This window comes from Rhamphochromis sp. 'chilingali' (genome assembly GCF_963969265.1).
Source record: "Rhamphochromis sp. 'chilingali' genome assembly, chromosome: 22".
In the NCBI taxonomy this organism is placed as follows: Eukaryota; Metazoa; Chordata; class Actinopteri; order Cichliformes; family Cichlidae; genus Rhamphochromis; species Rhamphochromis sp. 'chilingali'.
In genome coordinates, this window is record NC_137950.1 from 17,970,144 (window position 1) to 17,991,161 (window position 21,018).

Genomic DNA, 21,018 nt, shown 5'->3' on the forward strand with positions numbered 1-21,018 from the left:
AATAATTTAAATTGTTAAGATAAAATAAACGATCCCTTGTGTGAAAGAGTAATTGCCCTCCAAACTTAACAACTAGTTGTGCTATTCTTGGCAGTAAGAACTGCCATCAATAACTGGCAGTGAGTCTTTCACATCGCTGTAGAGGAATTTTGGCCTACTCGTCTTTGCAGAAATGTAAATTCAGCCAGACTGGAGGGTTTCCCAGCATACGCAGCCTGTCTAATGTCGTACCAAAGGATCTTAATCAAAGTAAAGACTTTGACTAAATCACTCCAGAACTTTCATTCTGTTTTTTGAATCATTCAGACTTGCTGATGGACTTTCAAGTATGCTTCAGGTCATTGTCCTGTTGCGTATTCTGAGTGATCTTAAGCTTCAGGGCACAAACTAATGGCCGGAGATTATCCTTTCGGATATTCTGGAGGAGATTAGAATTCATGGCTCTATCAATTACATCACGCATTCCAAAAAAATTTAGTTAATTACAGTGAATTTGTGATTTAACAAGGCATTACTTCTTCACTTTACTTCTTCATTTACTCTGTTTTTTTCTCTCCTTCTGCTTTTTTCAGCTGCTCCTAATAAAGGAGTGGCCACAAAGGATCGCTGCCTCCATCTCCCCCTATCCCTAGCATCCTGTCACACCAACCCTCTGCATGTCCTTCTTAACTACATTCATGAATGTCCTCTGTGGGCTTCCTCTTTTCCTCCTGCCTGGCACCGTGGTCTACAATATCCTTTGTCTAATATAGCCACTATCCTTCCTCTGCCCATGTCCTCACACACCTCTGTTCCTCTAATGTATTCATTCCTAATCTTGTCCATCCTGGTCACTCCTAGTGAAAATGTTAACACATTCAGCTGCCTCTTGTCTTTTTGTCATTGCCACTGTCTCCACACCATACATTGTTGCAGGTCTCTCCACCATTTTGAAAGCTTTTCCTGTCACTAATCAACCCTTGCATTCATCTCCACCCACTCCCTGCACTCACTTCTTCACTTCGCTTGTGCATTATATAGCTGACCCTAGATATTTGACCTCATCCACCTTCACTACATTTACTCCTCACATCTTCATCTTTCCATTTATCTCCCTCTCATTCACACACACGTATTCTGTCTTCCCTCTACTGACTCTCATTCTCCTTCTCTCCCCTGCATACCTGTCCTGGTACTCATACATCAGCTCCTGATTCTCACTTCTGATCTTCCTGTTTGATTTGGCCGAGATCTGACATCAGATCCTGACTGGGGGAAAATAAAAGACTACACTATACAGTACTTAAAATCAGAGCCAGTGATCATCCAGCTAATTTATGTAGACAGAAAAAGGCAATGTGTAAATTAAAATGGTAATGATGCTGTCAGGCTTTAAAGGCAGATAAACCAGAACCCTGGCATTTAACTGTCATCTTTTTGATTTTAACAGAAAAATCAAGAAGGAAAATTGCCTTATAATGCATCACATACTCTCTCTCTCCTACACACACACACATGCCCAGAAACCCCTCCTTCCCGCTTCAGCCAGTTTGCCTTCCTCTGCTCTAACCAAGCTCCCTCCGTCTTTGGTTCAGCCTGCTGGAGCTACTTTTACATTTAAAACAGTAAGAGCTAAACTCACCCTCAGCTTTTATGTGAATGGAGATGATTATTAACCACTGTGGTGTAATTTTGTGGTGAAGACTGTATTTCTCTGCATACAGGGAGTACCACATCTTGCTGGTTGATGATTCAAATGCTGATCCAGCAAAAGTCTGCCAAAAAAGGTGAGGTGGCTACAATAAAAGATGAGTAACTGTGAAAATTGTTTTGAGGGAATTATTACTAAAAGATTGGAATGAATCATTAGGGCACTAGAAAGACCACGAGACTTGACTTTCTCCTGTTTTTTCTTACAATTTTGTTGTGTTTTGATTAAGAAGCTATAATGTTAGATTAGCCTGTTTAGCAAGTTACTCAGCTTTGCTAGCAAGTTCGGTTACCTGGTTGCAGATTTAGTTAGCCGACTATTTTGTAGGTTATTACACTACCGTAATTTCACAAATGTTGTTTGTAATAATTCAAATATTTAAAAAGTGTGTACAATATATTTGGTGACTCCCCCTCCCCCCCCCAAAAAAGAAAACCCTATCTGAAACTTTGACATCTTATTTTAGCATTAGCATAAAGTTAGCATAAATCCCTTAAACTCCTGTTAGGAAATTTTTATTTTAGTCTGTATGCAGCAAAAATATTTTCTTTTTCCTGAATAAGTTTTTTTTTCTAACATGTGGATCTTCTTCAGCAACTAAGAACCAAATTAGTAGTTGGAAGAGCATGCTGTGTGGGTCCAAATATTACTATTTTAATTTAAATTCTTTTGTTTAATGAAAGACAGTTTAGTTCTCTAGCTAGGCAAGGCACAGTTATAGGAGCTAAAAACATAAACACAGATATGTGAAAATATTTTTTAAAAAGACTAAAAACCTGTCAGATTTTCTTTAACTACATAGTTTTAAAAAATATATATTTCTATTTATTTTACAGGCACATGGGGTTTGAAGTCTCTCTGAGTTCTGGTTGGAATAACAGGAAGGATCGAAAGGAATCAAAGCACAAAGCAAGGGGGTAATAAGATTCATCACAATACTGAGAATGTTTTTTAAATGAATTTGATCCTGTGCTCTAAGGCTGTTTAAATTACTCAACCAAGTAAAATACTAAAATCCTAGATCATAGTTTGGATGATATGACGGCTGAGTGATATGACATAAAGATCATTCATAAGTCGTCTTTTAAAATTAGAGCAATTTTACTGTTCAAGCTGTTTTTTACTCAGACTCGTAACAAAATGTGCAAAACGGCAGCTGCTGTTGGTTCAGGAATTTCTTAATCATCTGTTCACATGAACTAATGCCACATATGCAGCACTGCAGGTACACAAGCATGAGTTTATGAATGAAATTGATTATGTATGCAATGTTACACAATATTAATATAAGCGATATAATTTTATTCTTTATCTTTTTTGAAAATATACAAACCTACGTTTTCCCCTCACATTTAATTATGTGAATAACCACAAATGCTCAGCATATTTTTAAGACAGAGGGTCTGTGTTACCTTATTACCTTAAGGTATTTTATATATTTCTCCATTAATTTTCTTCAGTTTATCCAATTTGGGGACTTTTCCCACTCGTAAAAAAAACAGTTAAAATATCTTTTTTATCACAGTACTTCTCATTTTCCCTTCGTGGAAGTCCAAACCTCTTTACTTGGCCTCAAAATTTTTAATAACTATGAGAACGCCTGCATAGATAATAGCATGTCGTAAATTTTGAATGTTAAGAGAAATATTGCTACGCCTATTACACAAGGTATTTCCAGCTATATCTCAGGATTATATAACCATAATGTACCTGTCTTGACTTTTTCAAGGTAGGCAAACAAACTCTTTAAGCTAGAGGCTCGTGTCCATATCAAACTGTGCGCTTCATGCTGTGTCATAGTGAGTGTTTTGACATCTTTGAGTGGATGGCTCATAAAGTGACCCTGGAAATACCCCGTGGGCTTTGCCTCGTAAAGGCAAGGTACAGAGATAAGAAATGCTGATGGTTTAATTTAGTTTAACTACACCGCTGTTGTTTTCCTTGGGAAAAATACGTGGTCATTATTTTATTTATGTACGTTAGCTTAGACATGGTTTTTTTCTGCCGGCTGTTGTCACTGTTTTCTTCTTTTTTATTCCATCCTCATTAGCGTTGGTGTAGTGCCCCGACAAACCTGCCTCTTGCTTCTTTGATCTTATGAATTCTTGTTTGTTGTTGACTTATTCGCTCTGGGACACAGCGTGGAAGCAATTCTCGTTCTTCTGTCTAAATGCCAGGGCAAGGGGTTGTTAGTTACATTTAAGATAATGCCTGGTTTGAGTCCAGGCAGGGAGCATGGGATGCATGCTTTCCCTCCTTTAATTCAGCTTTCTACTGTGTATATAACGTGTATCTCATCAAGAAGAAACGCGCTCCAAAAATAAGAGCAGTCTCAGCAATCTACAAACTTTTAACAGTTCCCGTTTAAGTTAATAGCTGTTGACTGTTTCATGCTCAAAGTTAGATTTTGGGTTGAGCATCACTTTTACAGCTTTGAAGGAAACCACTAACCTTCACATCCACAGCTTGAAGCCTTCTCAGATAGGCATGTACAACCCCAGTTCTTTTACTAGCTGTGTAGGAAGCAGGAGGCGGCGGGTCTGGGTCTGGGAGACATCTGGGGAAAGCTTTCAGTGTGGCACTATAAGTAACCGGGGGCGTGGAGCTGTACATTTAGGGACTAGGTGGCTTTACATGAAGACATAACTGTGAGGTTTATTTTCTTGTCCTCCCACCATAGAATTAAGAGATTTTATGGAAGCAAAAAAGTGTTGACAGCAGGCTCTGGTCTGGTGCATATGTGTTTAACAAATGTGGATGGCGTGTTTATCACAAAGTCTGGCCATAATCACAGAAAGGTAATTATCTAAACAGATGTTCATTCACACCTTTCTTTAAGTGTGAAAATACGGCTCTGTTTTTTATTTTGAAATAAATATTTTCGGATTGGAGGATTGCTGATCATCAGACCCAAATATGCTCCTTAAAAATCTTTTGCTGAGGAACCTTTTATCAAGACCCGTGGGAATAAAGCTTAAATATAAAGACCCAGGTTCTCTGTTCAGATTAGGGCTGTGATACAAGTAAGCATAATGAGTCTGTGTTGAAGCGGCACTGAGTCCACATTACTCTGTTTGACAAGAATCTACAGTTTTCCTTGTGATTTTGATCATGTAATATACTGAAATGTCTATTGTGCTTGAGTGTTTGATTTAGTGCAGAAAAACACATGGATTTGATGCAAAATGCAAATAATATTGGGAACCTCTCATCAAAACGGAACTCTCAAGCTTAAAATATTCGGAATATTTTGAGTTATTTTTGCTTCATTCTTTGCTTTGAGTCAAGAAGATCAGTTAAAACTATTGTATATGTATCTTGCTATGCTTAAGTGAGACGTGTGCCTACATTAATTACATTAGGTTGTTGTTTTTATGTTTAAATTTGCTGTACACTGCATGCGTATCCTGGCTGATCATGAGTTAAAAAATGAGCAATGTGAAGGATTGTCCCAGTTTCATGCCGTCGGTAAGGTTCGTGTTTGGGTAGTGGTGATACTGTGCTACTGGGCCTCCAAATGGTACATTACACAACATGGCCAGATGTGCAGGTTTGGAGGGCACGTGACTCTTAATGAGACATTCAGAACTTCTTTTCTTCATGGTGAGACATTAGGAAGGAAGAATATTGAGTCTTATGTTAGCAGCTGGACATTTTTTTAATGTGTCATACTTACTGAATGTGACAGTGTGTCACTGTGTTTATTATTACATAGCGTTAGTGGGAAATTCTTCTGGCATGGAATCAGTATGTGTGTGTGCGTATAGAGCCCTGCATTTGAACTTGTATAATAGGTGGTGTATATTATATCACATTTTATCTGGGCTGTTGAAGTGACGCATTCTGAAAAATATAGAAAACCTCTAATTGTCTCAGTTATCAGCATATTTGTGAGTGAATTGCTGTGTCATTCAGTGTACAATGATATAAAACAGCCAAAAGCTTTGGCAGCTTTCTAAAAAGAATATTCTTAATTAATAATCTTTTCTGAGAACTACCTATAACAAATACCATGTCAGAATCCATTTCTAAGATTATATCAACATCAAAACTAAAAGCTGATTAAATTAGAACTATGTAAAGTTGAAATTGACATAGTTCGTCATACTTGGAAGTTTTTACCCCTCAGTTGTAAAAGGCTGATGAGGTATTGTTTATATTCAGTTACACACACTCAAAATACACTGACAATTCAATTCAATTTTATTTATATAGCGCTAAATAGGGCTGTTCGATATAACGATATATATCGGATGACGATATAAAAACGTCTATCGTTTCATTTTATGCTATCGTTTGTTTTGTGGTGTCGCAAAATAAACTGTTTACAGCAATACTTTTTCATCATTTTGATGGTCACTGTAGTGGCTATATTAATTTCTTAAAGTTCTCTCTTTCTCTTATATTTAATATAACCACACTACGGATGGACAAGCGCCTGTTTTTATGCGTTGTGGTTAGCAACAACGACGGTAACACCGTCGCGTGTCCGCTTGTTTATGGTCCACATAAACCTTTCACAATAAAGCTCAATATCCTGTTGAGACTTTTCAAAATAAACCGAATCACGTGAAAGAGCAGATTATTTACGGATGAGAATTAAAAAAGAGTCGCCAGGTGCTAAAAAATAGACCTTAGACTCAAACGTTAGAACAGGCTTTTCCCCGCAGCACGCCGTGTAATAAATACTCACAAAGAAAACAGCGGCCTTTACAACTTATGTCTAAAAATGTATAGTTTCATGCATCGGTTAAAACACTCGACTCGAGCTACATGACACACAGCTGGAAACACTTCCCGCAAGACGAGCTGCCTGAGATTCACAGAATTTACAGAAAATGTTAAATTTTTGTGATTTATATTGCTATCGGGACGATAGATGTCTTATATCAGGATATGAGAATTTGGTCATATCGCACAGCCCTAGCGCCAAATCACAACAACAGTCGCCTCAATCAATTATTATATTCAAATTATGTATGAAGCATGTAATAGTCACTTGCAGCGTGGTGTCCTGAAGATTACAGATGAAAGATATAGTGCCTTAACCCATTTGATTTGTCTTTTGATTGATTGATTTTTTTGTAATTTATTTTCTTGTGACATAAATGAACCAAGTAAAGATAAAGCTTTAAAGAATTGCTTTTTTGATGAATGCTCTATTCAGCGAGGTAAAATAAATTATTCCATATATCAGCAGTTCCAGCACAATCTCAGTCATGTTCCCGTGTCACATCTCTGTCTCCTCTTGTCATGTACAGTTACAAGTAGTAGAGCAGGAGCTAGATTGTTTGAATACAAACTCTTCTTAGGAAGCCTCTAAAGTCAGGCACATCACATGCAAAGTTTGCCCCACAGAAGTCTAGATCTTTAAAACTTTACTTACTTTAGGCGTCTGCAGCCCTAGATTTGAGCAAATGGGTGTCTTCGGCTTAGAGGTTTTTTGGGGTTAGGTAGAGTATTTAGTAGTAGTGCATAAGTGAAAAAAAGTGCTCTTCTCCTTTTCTTCTCTTTACCCACATGTCCTGGAGTTAGATGGCGTCCCTGAGCCTGGTTTAACCAGACATCTCTTCCTGTAACAGGAAGCTCTTCCTCACTGTTGTCACCAGGTGTTTACTCACAGGGGATTGTCTGATCTATTGTGTTTTCTCTCTAATATTGTAGGCTCTTTACTTCACGATAGAAACCACTTTGAGACAAAGTTTGTATTGCTGGCACTATATACACAAAACTGAAATTAATTTAATTGAAAATAAAATTTTAGATTTATATTAAAACCTCTTAAAAAAGCTGCCTTTGGTATTTACAAGTTGCACTGTCAGTTTTGTGACTGAAAGGCGTGGACACAGGTATTTTTATGGCTAGCTTTATTGCAGCCTTCCAGAAATTTTAGGAGGAAAATATTTAAATGACTCACACAAACAGGATTTACTAAGGTTTGCGGCACACAGTTTACTATAATTTGCACCAACTTTAACACAAAAAGGCCTGTCTTAGTTTTTTCGCCTTATGTGGTTGTGATAGCTGCCGGTGGGGGTTTTGAAATTGGAGATGTTATCAGAACTAGTGGGTAATTGCCGATTGTGGATGACTCAAAGCTGTGAGCTCTCTCCTGTAGCTCTTCACGGAGTTTGGAGCCGAGTCCCACATATTTCTGGTCTTCAGTAATACTGGTATATTAATGTAGCAGAACTGACTGAACTGAACTTGACGTGGGGTATTGGAGGGAGGGACAAGAAAAATCTCAATAAAAGATGCGTACGAGGATATAACTTGCATCTTCATAGGCAGCCGGGTTACAAGTGACCAAGTTACCGTGAGCACAGACGTTTGCATTTTTTTCAGGCTGTTAGTCACATTTCTACACAGAGATCAGTACACATGTCTGTGTATTTTATCTCAGAAGTGCGCACACAAAAAATAACTTTGTTGTAGTCTTTTTTCTCCCTTCCTTCCCCCCCCCCTCTTCCCTTTAGAGCTTCTCTTTAGATCTTGGAATTCAGTTGCCTCTCATTGACTGAAATCTCATGAAACGTCATGCTATTTCAAAACTTCTTACATAAATCCCATGCGACAGGTCTGCCTGTTTTTGGCTCATTAATTTGTTCTACTCTCTGCCAATTGCTGATCACCATTGAAATGAACTGTGTTCTTTTTCCGTACCCATCAAAACATTTTTTAATTGCAATATCATGCTGATATGTACTGCTTAGTACATTTGGGTCTCAACAGCTTACATTAATATGATAAAATGGTGCCATTATTGAACATCAATGAATGGCTTTACTTCAGCTAAACTTAAATGTAAATTATCATTGGATTAGGGATAAAAGGTTAATGCACATATACTTGATTTTCAGCACTTACGCCAACATTAATTTCTAGCAATTAGATTTAAGAAAATGATAAGTCAGTGTTTTTATCCATTTCTAACACATATTTAAAAACTACTTTGCTTACTTTGAATGCCTAAGCAGCACTTACTGCTCTGTGATCCACACTCTGCTGTCATGATTTGTCTGGCCGGACTCAAATGCAGGACTCAGGAATGAAAGTGCGGTGAGTTTATTTACAGTGCTGGTGTAGATAGTGCTATATACAAAGTCTTTTTGAAGTGCTCGGTTTAAGAGTCCAATATGTACAAAATCTAATGGAAGGAAGGTTCTGTGAATCAAAATCCCCGAACAGAATCTCCTAACTCCGCCAAGTAACAAACAGTCTCGGAACTCCGCTGGGACGTCCTAAGCACATAAAGAAGCACATTAGAGGTCTTCGGCCAGTTCACAGAGCCTTACAAAGAGACAAGATGAAGAATACCACAGTTAGATAACACTCAGGTGAATTCTGAAGGTCAGGTCCTACCTTAAATAGCAAACAGGTGAATGGCAGTTTTCTGTGTGAGAACAGCATTTTTATATGCATCTTTTTCTGCATTGTGTTATGTATTTCATGCAGCTAGTAATATCAGATAGCCAATATATCAATCAGACTTTAATGCGGAGTGCATTCATTACCATAATAGGCAAATAAATATATTGTATATTGTTGTAAATTAACAAATCAACGTTGAATGGCTTTTCGTTTTTAAGGTGTAATATAAATTACGATGGCAATTACACTTAGGCGTTCCATCTGCTTCATTACTCTTCCCTTTGTGTACTAATATTGAGGATGTGTTTGGACATGAGCTACAAGGCACAGCTATCATTGAAGGATGAAAGTGTTGTTATTGTGAAGAAATACACTATTTGATTACCATGTATAGGAAAGACAAAGTACTTGCCTGTGATTTATTTCGAATCAGGAGGTAGGTGTGCATTCTGCAGAAGAGCTAAGTGCTCATACCCATCTGTGCAAACAAATGGAGCTAAACAAAACACATAGTGAGTACAGTAGAAGAGTGTGTGGCGTCTTTATATGTAAAATAAAAGCTGAGCAATTCATTCTGCGTGTCAGGAAAAAGAGAGACAAATTGAGAGATATACAAAAATGGAAAGAGTAAGAAATCATTTTTTTCCTACTCTGTATTATCAGATTCTGGCAAGAAGAGCTCTGTGCTGAACTTAGTTTGTCTTCAAATTGAAAATAATATGTCAAAGGCAGGAAAAAGTGTGTTAGTTATGTACATTTGTAATCCTGGAGGGCATGTCAAGAGCATATGTGTCAAGTCCTGTTCCTCAGAGTATCCTTTTGTCCTTCAGGTGGATGTACAGCAGTGAGTTAAACGAATTTGCTTGCATTATACAAAGTTTTGGAACTTTTTTATTTGCTTTTTTTGTTTCAGGAAGCTCATTTTATCTTTAATGCACATATTGTGGTTGTATTATGTCAGTAGCACCATGGTTGACTATATGTTTTCAAATAGAACAATAAGCTAAATTGAAGTAAAGGTTATAAGGAATGTGTAAAAAACCTTTGTGGCCTTATTCAGGCCAAAGTGTAATATATATATGGCATGCACAATGTTTAATTTTCTGAGCAATTCCACCTCCTTTTAGAAGATCCCTGTAATGGCTTTTCATGTGACCTGTAGCACTAATGAAAAATGCCAAGTTAACCAACCGATAAATCTATGTGAGAAGACAGTGTGCCGTCACTCCCTAAACCATGTTTGATAGAAGTAGAAGTAATGATGTTTCTTTTTAGTTTAGGACATAGAAAAGACAGGGAGAAGGATTAAAAGGGGAGCAAAAGAGACAAACTGGAGCACAGGCCAGCAGGGGAATGGGGGCAGCCATACTCGGTTATGGTAGAAGCAGCGAATCCTGGAGGGAGTAAACCTTTAGTTTCTTCTTTTGTCTCTGACTTCATTTGTTACCCTTGGCAGCTCGAAAAGAGATGACATAACCACCTTAGTGTTCAATGAATCAATGTAGATATTTGCCTTTTAAGTTTGCATGCATGACCCAAAGCTTTCTGTTCTCTCCACAGGGAGTAAGAGGACGTGTATGTTGCCTCTTGCTGTAGTTTTTCCACCACTACCATGAGCTGGAGTTTTCTGACTCGCCTGCTGGAAGAAATCCACAACCATTCTACATTTGTGGGCAAGATCTGGCTCACCACTCTCATTGTTTTCCGCATTGTGCTAACAGCCGTAGGAGGAGAGTCAATCTACTACGATGAACAAAGCAAGTTCGTCTGCAACTCAGCACAGCCAGGCTGTGAGAACGTATGCTACGACGCCTTCGCTCCACTCTCACACGTCCGCTTCTGGGTCTTTCAAATTATCCTGGTGGCCACCCCTTCAGTTATGTACCTGGGCTACGCTGTCAACAAAATTGCTCGGGCAGAGGAGAAGGCAGAAAGTGGGGGAGTGAATGGATTTACCCAGAAGAAACCCAAGAAGCACTATCTTGCAGGCAGAAAGCAGCACAGGGGCATTGAAGAGGCTGAGGATGACGACGAGGAAGACCCGATGATCTATGAAGTGGCAGAGGTGGAGAACGACGATTGTGAAGCAGAAAAGGGAGGCAGCTGTGATAGAAAAGAAAAAGCCAAAGTACGCCATGATGGGCGTCATCGTATCAAAGAGGATGGATTGATGCGCCTTTACGTCGTCCAACTCCTGTTGCGCTCCTTGCTGGAGGTTGCTTTCCTCTGTGGTCAGTATGCCCTCTATGGCTTTTCCGTTCCTGCCACCTATGTATGCAAAGACCAGCCCTGTCCTCATAAGGTGGACTGCTTTGTGTCGCGACCAACTGAGAAGACAATCTTTCTCCTCATCATGTACACAGTCTCCCTGCTCTGTCTAGCACTCAATATATGGGAGATGCTTCACCTGGGCATTGGTACCATGTATGAGATAATACACTCCCGCAAGACGGAGCTCCCCAATGAGGAGCTCTACGGGCTGGCAAGAGGACAAGGCCGTCTTAACGAGGTGAGATTGAGTGAGGAAGACTACAGCTCTTACCCATTTTCTTGGAATGCACCAGCGCCTCCACCTGGGTACAACATCGCCGTCAAACCTTCTCTAGGGAACCACAACCAACCACTACCCATCACTGATCTCACTAATGCCAAGCTGGCATGTCAGCAGAATCACGTGAACATTCCCCAAGAGGAGCGTCAACAGAACGGCATTAATGATGAAAACCAGTGCAGAGTTGGGAAGGGAGATGCACCCAGGGCTGTTCATAAGGACAGCGGTAGACCTCAGAAAATCCTGGAGGGTGATAATCAGACCTACATCCAGCTGCAGAGCCACACTAACAACCGCAGCAAGCCCCACCGTGAACGTAAACACCGGCAGACCAACAGACACGCCTCCAGCAGGGCAGATACAGACAGAGGCAGCAGCAGCACCAGCAGTAGCAGCAAATATGGAGTCATAAAGGGTTCAGAGTGGATTTGAAACACGACTATGTAAAACAGCTTACCTATTTAGCTCAGTTCAGTGGAAAAGCTTTGTATAGCAGGAAAATAATATCTTGAATACCTTTTGCGCTAAGATTTTGGTACCCTGTTTTTGTTTACCTTCTTTAAGCAGAGACTTTAATGCTGCAATTGAAAGTGCCTTACTTAAACCATCTAAAAGCAGCTTCATTCAAACTGAGCAACCCTTTATGTTACAGAGTTAATGTTTTTTTCATTGCCATCCACAGTTAAAGATTTGAATAATTTTGCTCATGAATATTCAAAATTGTTCTTCAGTTTCTTTTTGGTGTAGATCGTTTTCCCACAAGCAACAAAAAGGCTGTTTTCACATATGTACTGCAGCCCTAAACCGTATCAATCATTAGATATTGTCTTTAACATGCCAGTTCTCTAGTAAAAAATGCATGATGTTTAATTGTGCAAAATCAAGAATAGAGAAGCGAATATTCTGCTGAGTTCACAGGTAATGAGTGGTCATCCTGTTTCCTGCCTCCTGCACGCTATAGTCAGGCAGTGCCCTCCTCACGACCACAGGGAGTTTTTCCGATAGTCTAAATGCAGCTGACTGGAATGTCCTGCTGTCTGTTTTATGTAAGTTAAAACAACAATGTCCTGGTCTAATTCTGATGATTTGTTTTTAGAAGTTGTGTTTGAAAACAGCTGACAAAAAAATAACAGACAGTATGTTTCAGCTGGTAATTTCACCATATTTTCTTTTGGTATTTTAAAAGCATTCCCACTATTTTTTTTAGAAAGAAAAGAGAAGTTTTCGTTATTGTTTCGAGAGGCAAGTTTAAAAAAAAGTCATATATTATAGTACAGGTATTACCTTTTTTTTAACATACTTTATTTTTTCAACCATTCATCCAGTAGTATACATTAAAAAGAACGAGTGTATCAAGCTTTTTATATGCTTCATTTGTTTCTTTCTTTTATCAATCTTTTACTTGGATTTCCATATTTTCAGTCTGAAAGGCCATTTGTCATTTGTTGTTACTGTGTTTGGTTTTGTTAAAAAATATTTTTAGGAACAAAAAGTGCATGTTTTGAATAAAGAGTTTGTATTTGTCTCATAATCTTTGTCTTGTTTTCAATGGTTTGATTGTCAGTCTAGAATGAAAACTATATTATTAATTTAATGCTGAATATTTGAGCATGTGGGTAATTTACACTGGTAGTCAGCTTAAGCTTGCATTGCCCTCTGCTGGGCACAAAGAGGGAATAATATAATAGTTCTATGTCTCTTTCAGTGGGATCCCTGTAGATAAAACTTACCAAAATCTTTCTGTGTCTATATTTGAAATCTGTCATATGTTGGAAGTTTTATTGAAAGAAAAACTCATCACTGAGAAATCTAATATATTTTGTGGTGAAATATTTAGTTTATGGCTCCTTAAAACTAACATGGCAAGTAGAATTTAACATACCGTAGTCAAAAATGAATCTTGGGGATTCTCTCTGGAAATGTGTTTAACCAGTGATTGTAGTTTTCTGTAGTCATTGTGTTTGACCCGCTGATATGCTGATAATCAGTTGCAATAAGTGTCAGATCAAGCATCAACTAAACAGCTAAGTTGCTTTTCATTAATTGTTATTGTCTGTTTTCTTGAATTTCATAAGTTATTTGTCTTATTTTCTTTTTCAAGGGCCAAAATTGATAACCAGGGTGCTTTTGTGTTGGGTTCAGGATACTGTACCAGTGACTGTAAGAACCTTACCATTAACTCATTATATATTTCATATATATTAAAAGGTATATTTGAAAATGAAAGCCAGGGCTCACGTTTCAGTCAACAGGTTATGTGGAGGGCAGCGTCAGGAGCAAACAGTCTTTTCTTTTTTGACGTCAGTGCTAAATTAAAATGGGAAGGCGTTTCAACTTTTGATTTCACACTGATTGAAAAGCACCTGAAGGCAGCGTCAGACCGGATGTTACGCCGTCTTCATGTCCGCACGTCCTCCAGTGTTTTTGAAAAAGCGGCGGTTACAGCTTCGCCGGCTTGTTGACGAAGCGATAGCAGTGGGGTTTTTTTTCGCTTCTCTCCAGCACAGGAACAAAACACAAGTAAGCCGTGTTTCTTTTCTCTTTTTTGTCACAAAGAAGCAGAACATGGGTTAAATTAGCCGACATTGAATGGTTTCTGGCTGTTGTTAGAGAGAGCTAACCTCGCTCAAGTCGGCTAAAGCTAACTAGCAGAGTGGCTAGGCTGAAACTTGAACTGCGCAGTTGCGTTTTGGTGGTTATCTTACGTGACCGAAATTTAAACTGCTGCACTTCAAAAAAAAAAAAAAAATCGTAAACATAGTTGCTAGAAAGCTAATTTATACTCTTGCCGGTTTTGTAACTTAAAAGCTTATTTGGATCTTGACAGATGTTCCTTTAATTTTTGTAGGCTCCTGGTGCTTGTGACAGCCTTTACTGCACCAGGATCATGCAACAGCAGCAGTATTCAAAAGAACGTGGATATGGGCTCCTGGGGAAGCTGTGTCTTGGGCCAAAAAAGCTGGAGGGAAAGACCTTCTACCTGGACAATGTGAAGAAACAGCCAACAGTCCTGCTTTTGGAATCCATCTCTCTTTTTGGAGGGGTAAGCATATGTTAAGATAGCCTGCCAGTGGAACCTTTTTTTACAGACGCTTAAAAGGCTGTTGTTTAAAGGCTGTCGCATTGTATTTAAAATATATCTTCAAAAGTGTCTGTAAGAAGACAGACACTTTTTGATATAGATGACAAAAGCATCAATCTTGAGTCTTTTAAACCTTTGAATAATGGATTTAGTCTTGAATTCTGCACGCATACAACCCTAATAACGAATATATTGATCGTCCTCACTGATCTGATCTTTTCTTTTGTATGTCATTGCCTGTACTTGTGTCTGTTTTCTTTAGAAAACAAAGTATTATTACTGTTGATAAACACTTGATAAGTCCAAATGGTCAGTGAACACTTACAGTACATCCACTGGACTGAGGTTAGATTTTGCATTCATCAGAAACTCACATGGATATTGTTTTCATTTTTTTTTTTTTTTTTGAAGAGGGTCGAGAGTTTTCTACACAAGGATGTAAACTTTGTTGTGACTGGAAACAAAGAAGGCCTGGACAAGAAGAGTATTGTTTCCAAGGGTGGGGCAAGTCAATCAGCCCAACAACTGATTAAGCAGTGGGACAACGGCCTCATCAAGCAGCGACCTGGAACTCCCAGGCCAATGGTACTTTATCTCCTTTTATCACTTTCAGTCAGGCTTTTGGTTAGCTATCAAATACCACAAATCTATTTTGGCAGATGATTTACTGCCCTGAAACCTGGAAAGCTACTCTGAAAACATTCTAACACAAGATCACTAAAAAGATCAAACTCATTAGGCATTAGTGTAAGTTAAAATGAACTACACTGTATAACTGCACTGCATTTGTGTCTATAGGCTTGCAGCAGTCGAGGGAAAGCGCTGCTCGAAAAAGCCATTCGCAACAATGTAAGTCAATGAAGACAAAATTCTCTTTATAAGTACTGATGATGTATTTTGATATTTTAATTCTTCACTGTCTCTTTTTTGATGAATCTGCCTTGTAGGAACGACTGCAGGGAAGCAGTGTTTTGTCCAGTGCTCGATCATGGGGAGTCAAGATTTTGCATGTGGATGGTATCCTTTTGACTAAATTTAATGGAATTTCACAACACACCATGATTAACATGCAGTGAGCCTATGCTCACAGCAGATGGCATTGTGTGATTGCTCATGTTTTCTTGTATGCTGCTATTTTAATGCGGCTTTTAATTGGAGTTGTCTGCTGTGTACCAGTTTGTGGCTGTTTATCTTGTCCAAGGAACAATCAGAAACTTGGCAAAGCGCTACATCAAATCCAGACTGTTCCTAAAGTGGCTGGACTTGAACTATTGTGTTATTTTCAGTACTCAAAAGTATCTTTTTAGGAGAGATGTCTACAGTGTCCTTTGTACTTTGTTTTAAACTCAGTGCCCAGATTAAATAAACATTATTTGTGTTTTGCACATTGAAAGTTGTTCCTTAATGTGTTATCAGATGTCCTCTGTTATCTGAAACATTTAACTCGAGAGAGCTTCAGTACTAAACACAAGAGGGCAGAGGTGAGGTGTTTGAGCTGTTTATCTTTTCACATCATTTGACAGATTTCCTGTTGTAGCGGTTTTTAGATTTTAGGGCTGGAAAATGGTAACGATAGCGAGCAAACACATGATGGAGACCAATTAAAACTGAATGAAGTAAAAGATATAGTTGATGTTGGTTTCATATTGATGATTTTTATTTTTACTGCAGAAGACTGGCACTAAACATCAAGGCTCTCCTGCTGTCAAGGGTAAGTCTGTGGTTATGTTTTGATTCAATTTCCTCACATTTGTACTTTGGCTAATTTATTTGTCTTTTCCTTCTCAAATCTGCTGTCAACAGCTTTGGCTTTGAGATCCCCGTATCTTAAAATTGAAGACTTGAGCAGGTGAGTTCCCTCTTTTGAGGAGTTCAGTTTATATTTAAGGAAGAGAAAGTTTATTTCTTTCCTTTAGAAATCAGTCAAAAAAAAAAAGAAATCAGTCACGCCTAGTTTTAGAATAGCTTAAAATAACAAGATACTCCGATGTTTTAAGTTAATTTTTTTTCTTCCCCAAATTAAATCCTAGTCAGTAAAGATAGACAAGTTGGGATTTAGCAAGGCAAAGGAAGGTTTTTCTTTCTCCCCCAAGGCCTGCAAAGCCTCATTTAATGGTTCGGTGTCAGATTCGAGCCTTTTTTAGAGGGTTAAGCATACTGACAGTGAAGCAGCAGTGGGGGGCAGTGATCTATCCCATTGTTTCTGCCCGTCTTGCCCCACTGGGTGCTGGTTCTGGAGGTGTGTATTTCAGCCCAGTTGAATTTCTTGTAATGTGAGAGCTCCCCTCCCACTGAGGCAGCTCCCCAGGAGGCCAGAGCTCAACTGGATACGATTTCTATTTGATGAGGCTTTGCAAGCTCCACTGCCCCTTCCTGCAGGGGATCTCTGTGTGCTAACAGAGCCCATCATTTGCGCTCTCATTTCAGTTAATTGATGTGATCTGGCTAATGTGTATGGGCCATTGCTATGACATAGAACCCATGGCATCTGGACTGCTAGATACAGTCTATCTCAAATAAGTTTTTGAAAAGTGGTTAATATAGCTTCAAAATGCTTCAGTTATATAATTACTGTATTACTGAGTCAGTCTTTATATTCTTAGTGTTGTAATGTTGAAACATTGATACAGACATTTTTATTTGGTTTTTCATTTTTTCTATTGTTCCTCCCTCTGTTATTCTGCCATGTAAACAGGAAATACAAGCCTTTGCACATGCAGTCTATGACCTTCCCAGATCTGTACTACGCTGGTCGATTCAGTCCCTTTGAATGTCCTCCTCCTCCTCGGTTTGAAAAGAAGACAGAGATGGAGGAAACCAAAACAAGGTTTGTTCACATGTGGTTGGCTAACTGTTTGAATAATACTGATTTATATATATATATATATATATATATATATATATATATATATATATATATATATATATATATATATATATATATATATATATATATATATATATATATATATATATATATATATATATATTATAACAAACTGTTTGATTATTTTTCATTTTTGAATAAATGGTTGAAATGATGGTGGAAATAAATTGCACTCCATGAAGAAAGTGTTTTATTGTGTAAAAAGTATTTTGAGGGTTCATAATATTTGTATTTTTCTTAATTAGGGTCAAGAAAGTTGAAAGTAGCATTCAAGAAAAATCCCAAAGTAAATCCCCACTTAGTTGTAACCCTTCACCTTGGCGACCACGCAAAAAGGACCCTTCTTACTGTGAATGCTGCCAACAATCATTCACAAATCTGGAAGAGGTAGGAATTATTTTTTTTTAATTATTATTTAAAGCAAATAGAAGTTGGTTCCTTTGGGTGATTTTGTTCATTTTCATGGTGTGGGTTTTTGTTTTTGTTTTTTTTGTCCTTGAAGCACTTGCAGTCCAATCAGCACCGCACATTTGTGCTGGATCCTTTGAATTACAGCTTGGTGGATGAGCTTGTGGTTGATATGCTTCCAGAATTTGATCCCAATCCACCCCAGCAAGAAGAACTGAGCAGGTCAGCTTGGATTATGAAATATTTTGATATAGATTTATTTATATATATATTTTTTTCTGTTTTCAACTGATTGTCTGTATCCTTCTCTAGACTTCCAACTCCTTTGCCTATCCATGATGTCTGTGAACTGGAGCCTCTTTCTGATGCCGAGACGGAGCATACTGTTCAGGCCCTGCGGAGACGAGGTTCATCATTAAATACTCACCTTTCCAGCCCTACCAGGGGTCCTCTTTCCTGTCCAGGCCCTGCCAGTCCATCACCAGGAGTTCAGTTTACCGTCCCAAATCCAGGCGCTCAGTCTTTCAATCATGTGACAAACTGCCAGCTGCCTGATATGCATCCTCAGGCTTTGAGTCCAGTCATGCCTGTATTAAAACCTGAAGTAGAAGCCCAGGACTCAGTCAATCAACTGCCTGAAATTCAGCGTCTCTCTCCATGTCCCCTCTCTGACCCTTTCTCCCTGCCTCCAGTCCTCAGCCCCCAAGTCCCCTATTCCTACATTATAAATCCTCAAAGTCCTTACTCAGACCCCCCTGTCCTCAGTCCCCAACCATACATCACAGAGGAGCCTGTGGAAGGATCAACTGAGGATGGTGTGTTTACATTTGCCTCAGCATTCAGAGATTTTCTCTCCACCCCACCAATTACCTCTGGGGCTGTGACCAATGCAGGAAGAGCAAAAACGGACAACGTTGTTGAGTTTGCTGGGCTTGTGTGTTCTAACAGAGATTTGGAGTGCACCACGCGATCTTCTGGTAGATCTCGTTCCCTTCCTCGTCAGTCAGAAATCGCAGTAAACTCCAAAAAGCGCAGTCGATCTGCCAGCCCTGAATGTAGCAACAGTAAAAGGATGAGGACAACAAAGACTGGTAACAGTGATAGCTGGACGGGACAAAATATTAAACCACCAAAACCACAAAGTGACAATACAGCAAAGAGTGAATGCGCTTTACTCTTGGACAAGCTCCGTTATGAAATCTCTCAGTCTTGTCTCAGTTCAACTGTCTCTTCAACATTTACTACTGTGGATATGTTTGTTTTAAAACAGACTTGTAGTACGTTTTGTTTTCCGAGTGCACAGAATTTAGCTCGATCCTCTGTCAAAATTGACCCGGTTGCCACTCAACCAGTCGACTTCCACACTGATAAATGTCACAGTGGGATTTCTAGTCAAGAATCTCAGCGTTCAGTATCTCACTCTACCTCAATCTGTATCGAGCCAGGCCTCATCCCAGACCTGGCAAAGCTCTCTCCATCATCCTCAGAGTCAGACTGGGACTGTGACCTGCTGTCACAGCTGGGCCCGACCTCAGCTACACCTCTGGCTTCCACTGAACAGAACTGTGAGCTCGACAAGGAACTACTCCACAGGCCGTGTCCCTGGATGCACAACACCAGCTACGAGTCACACCTGCATACTGTCCTTAAGCCATCAACCCCATCCGCCTCAATGTGCGGGGAAGAAAGGGACCCTTTTAGCAGGACTGTGGTACAGATTGTAGAGGTTCAGCACTGACAGCTATTTTCTTGACTTTTTTGTGAAAGATGCGAAGCACAAAAGCCCTTTGTACACTGAATAAATATTTAAAATTAGGGCTTAATTTCAGATTTAATTGTCTTCTGCATTACATGCTGATTAATTTATCCTGCATCTTCCCAAGAATTTGAATCCTGTTGATGATCATGTTCCTCTTGAACCCTCATTGTGCATAGTCCTCTTAATAGTATTGTGTGTTGTGCTGACTGCAGTCGCTCAGGCAGCTCTGTTCGGGAACTTGTGGCGATACTGAGAATTTAATGAGGCCTTCCTGAAAGGGGGCATTATTCAATTACTGTAAGTGCTGCGCCTGGATCAGGTCCCACATATGCTGGTGTTGATGGTCAAACAGACGAGGCGTTCACAGGGTGGAGGACTGACGAACTGTGAGCCAAATCACCTGATTAATGTCAAAAAGCTCTTCCTGCATTTTGAGGGTGGGCCAGAGGACTGGCTTTGTCAAGGAGAAGCAAGTCAGGTTTATTAGATATACAGTATGAGGTCATCTACCAATAAATACCATTTTTGGACATCTTTGATATGATGAAATGGTCTATAAAGTCCAGAACTCACTGCTGCTTCTAAACATGAAAAAAAGGTCACAATGTGACAAAGGGAATGCAACATGATTTTTGCATATGGAGGTATGTCAGTTGTCTCTGGGAATGTGAATTGAAACCTTGTACAGTGTTTTTTTTTTTTTTTTAATAAATGTTTTTATTCATAAATATCCCCCCTCTGTGTGCTTTAAAAAGCTTTTTTTTTTCCATGTGTGGTGAAGACTTTATAAATGCTGACTGTATGTCAAACTTAAATAAGTGATGGATGAAGCAAGGGCAGCAGCAAGTCGATGTGTCCCGTTTGGCTCATCAGACCAGCTGATATGAACAGTATTTGATATGTTCTCCTCATCCCAGTTTTCATTAATACTAACTGCCCAGTTTTCACCCAACCGATAAGTGAATCATATTATTGCGTATATATAATTCAAATATATTCATTTACATAATTCTTTCGGGATAATGGCTTTAATTCAATATTAATTATAAGAAAATGTATTTATTATTCTAATCGACAGGGCAAAGAAAATACACTTAGCTCATCTGCATTATAAATAATAAACCACTGTTTGAAGTGCATTAGATGGATGGCATGCATTTGAAGTCCTTAAAATAATGCCTGAATCTTGACGGTGATATCAGGTGTTTCCCTTCGGGCTCCCGGGCCCGAGTGCTGGATCCATTAGTGTGTGGGTGGTCCCGTCACGCCC

At 39.0% G+C, this 21,018-nt stretch overlaps 2 protein-coding genes across 3 annotated transcripts; both read left to right on the forward strand.

Annotated features, from left to right (window-relative positions):
• The first annotated feature begins 1,537 nt into the window (after positions 1 to 1,537).
• LOC308390490 (gap junction gamma-1 protein-like) lies at positions 1,538 to 13,288 on the forward strand. 2 transcript variants are annotated; one of them, XM_080872554.1, is made up of 4 exons: positions 1,538 to 1,604; positions 1,704 to 1,766; positions 2,527 to 2,607; positions 10,622 to 13,288. In XM_080872554.1, the coding sequence occupies exon 4, from the start codon at positions 10,674 to 10,676 to the stop codon at positions 12,042 to 12,044; it is 1,371 nt and encodes a 456-aa protein (XP_080728680.1). In that variant the 5' UTR covers positions 1,538 to 1,604; positions 1,704 to 1,766; positions 2,527 to 2,607; positions 10,622 to 10,673; the 3' UTR covers positions 12,045 to 13,288. The 2 variants fall into 2 exon arrangements, with proteins under 2 accessions (XP_080728680.1, XP_080728681.1); XM_080872555.1 differs by having other exon boundaries at positions 1,549 to 1,766.
• Positions 13,289 to 13,981: 693 nt separating this feature from the next.
• Positions 13,982 to 20,463, forward strand: dbf4b (DBF4B-CDC7 kinase regulatory subunit). The gene is made up of 12 exons (XM_080873086.1): positions 13,982 to 14,132; positions 14,461 to 14,655; positions 15,106 to 15,279; positions 15,493 to 15,543; positions 15,642 to 15,711; positions 16,111 to 16,175; positions 16,366 to 16,405; positions 16,498 to 16,543; positions 17,390 to 17,521; positions 17,827 to 17,968; positions 18,084 to 18,211; positions 18,302 to 20,463. Exons 1-12 carry the CDS (start codon positions 14,013 to 14,015, stop codon positions 19,725 to 19,727), a joined length of 2,589 nt encoding a protein of 862 aa, XP_080729212.1. The 5' UTR covers positions 13,982 to 14,012; the 3' UTR covers positions 19,728 to 20,463.
• The last annotated feature ends 555 nt before the right edge of the window (positions 20,464 to 21,018 follow it).

Bases quoted from the DNA above. Each gene is read 5' to 3' on its own strand.
- LOC308390490 (XM_080872554.1), top strand. From the start codon at position 10,674: ATGAGCTGGAGTTTTCTGACTCGCCTGCTGGAAGAAATCCACAACCAT.
- dbf4b (XM_080873086.1), top strand. From the start codon at position 14,013: ATGTCCGCACGTCCTCCAGTGTTTTTGAAAAAGCGGCGGTTACAGCTT. The intron at 15,280-15,492 runs GTACTTTATCTC...TTGTGTCTATAG, and splicing joins CTGGAACTCCCAGGCCAATG to GCTTGCAGCAGTCGAGGGAA. The intron at 18,212-18,301 runs GTCAGCTTGGAT...ATCCTTCTCTAG, and splicing joins CAGCAAGAAGAACTGAGCAG to ACTTCCAACTCCTTTGCCTA.